Source organism: Capsicum annuum, unplaced genomic scaffold (assembly GCF_002878395.1).
Source record: "Capsicum annuum cultivar UCD-10X-F1 unplaced genomic scaffold, UCD10Xv1.1 ctg80194, whole genome shotgun sequence".
NCBI lineage: Eukaryota > Viridiplantae > Streptophyta > Magnoliopsida > Solanales > Solanaceae > Capsicum > Capsicum annuum.
The window spans coordinates 1,225-2,621 of record NW_025890831.1 but is presented as its reverse complement, the minus strand read 5'-3'; the positions used below and the strand labels follow the sequence as shown (position 1 = coordinate 2,621).

The window sequence follows — 1,397 nt, the reverse complement described above, 5'->3', positions numbered from 1 at the left end:
TGGCAAAACAGCCCAAGACCATCTTAAGTGGCAATGTGTGAGATCCGTGTTGATAAAGAGCACTTGTGGGAGAAAAATAGGTTACGCAAATTGTGATAATTGCCTAAGCAAAGTCTATGTTTCTCATCCCAATTCTCTCTAATTCTCTCATCCCCTTCTACTACTATTCATGCTCTTTCATATTGTAATTTCTCCCTTTTCTATTAATCAAAATTTATTAGTTTCGTTCACTCCTTGTTTTGATTGTTGAGTTGAGAATTCGGGTTCGTTACAAAAATAATGGCATCACAATAACTATATAGATAGAGCAAATAAAGCAACAGGTAGTAATGAAAATTAAAATAGGATACATGACGAATACTAACTGAATCAGAAGCTAAATATTCGTCCATGCCTTAATTGCACAGACGAGAAAACATCACTAATCTTCAAAAATATAAAACATCCTTGGCAGCTATTTGTAATGGTTCAACCTTAACAGCTTCATGTGATTCTTCAAACTTCATACTTGGATTGCTCCAAATTCCTCAGAAACATTTTCTATCTCCGAAAAACAAGTCTCAATAAGCTTCTTCTTGATAGCACACAAAACATAGTCTCTACGGTCATCATCAAACTGATGGAGAATAACATTAGAGAGCTCGTACTCCTTCATTAGCCAGTAGTGTCCATCATCTTCTCTATGCTCCTCGTTATTATTAATCATGTAAGACATCTTCTTCTTGCATCCAATAAGAACTGTTGACGATGATGAGTCACGGTAAACTGGTTTACCCTCACCTTGTAGTTTCCAATTTCCAAGGTTACTACTTTTCTTTGTGATGAAGTAGCGATACAGACTGTCATCAACAGCACCGCAAGGTACTCCACGACTATAAATCTTCCATGGCTCTTCTTCTGAATCATAGACATCTATGTTTGTGGTTATGAATCCAGAATCATTCATTTCTTGTTTTGCCATGAATTTTTGCAAAAATGTAAGTCCTTCCGTATCATTTGGATGAAAACGGAAACCTGAACTCACACCCTTCTGCTCCATGCCTCGATTGCTAGCCTTGAGAGAATTTAGGGTTTCTGAAAGATAATGGTGAGCTTGAGGCAAATTAGGTTAGGATGTTTTAACACATAATGGGCAAGGGTTTTTATAGAAATTATAAAGAGAATAATTACATTGTACACCCAATATATTAAAATTATTACAAATATTGGCCCAATTTTTTAATTATTACATCAAATGGCCCACTTCTTCTTCTCCTGCTTTTTTTAATTTTTTTTTTACATGAATTATATGTGCATGTCCAACATTTGTCCTTCATGCATAATATACTTGCATGGACAACACGTGTCGCATATGCATGAGTGATATATGCATGTGTGACACTTATTGCACGTACATT

At 35.5% G+C, this 1,397-nt stretch overlaps 1 protein-coding gene across 1 annotated transcript; it reads right to left on the bottom strand.

The window, feature by feature from the left end:
• Positions 1-502: 502 nt before the first annotated feature.
• On the bottom strand, positions 503-1,039 carry LOC124895151 (NAC domain-containing protein 20-like). The gene has a single exon (XM_047405596.1). The coding sequence runs from the start codon at positions 1,037-1,039 to the stop codon at positions 503-505; it is 537 nt and encodes a 178-aa protein (XP_047261552.1).
• Positions 1,040-1,397: the final 358 nt, after the last annotated feature.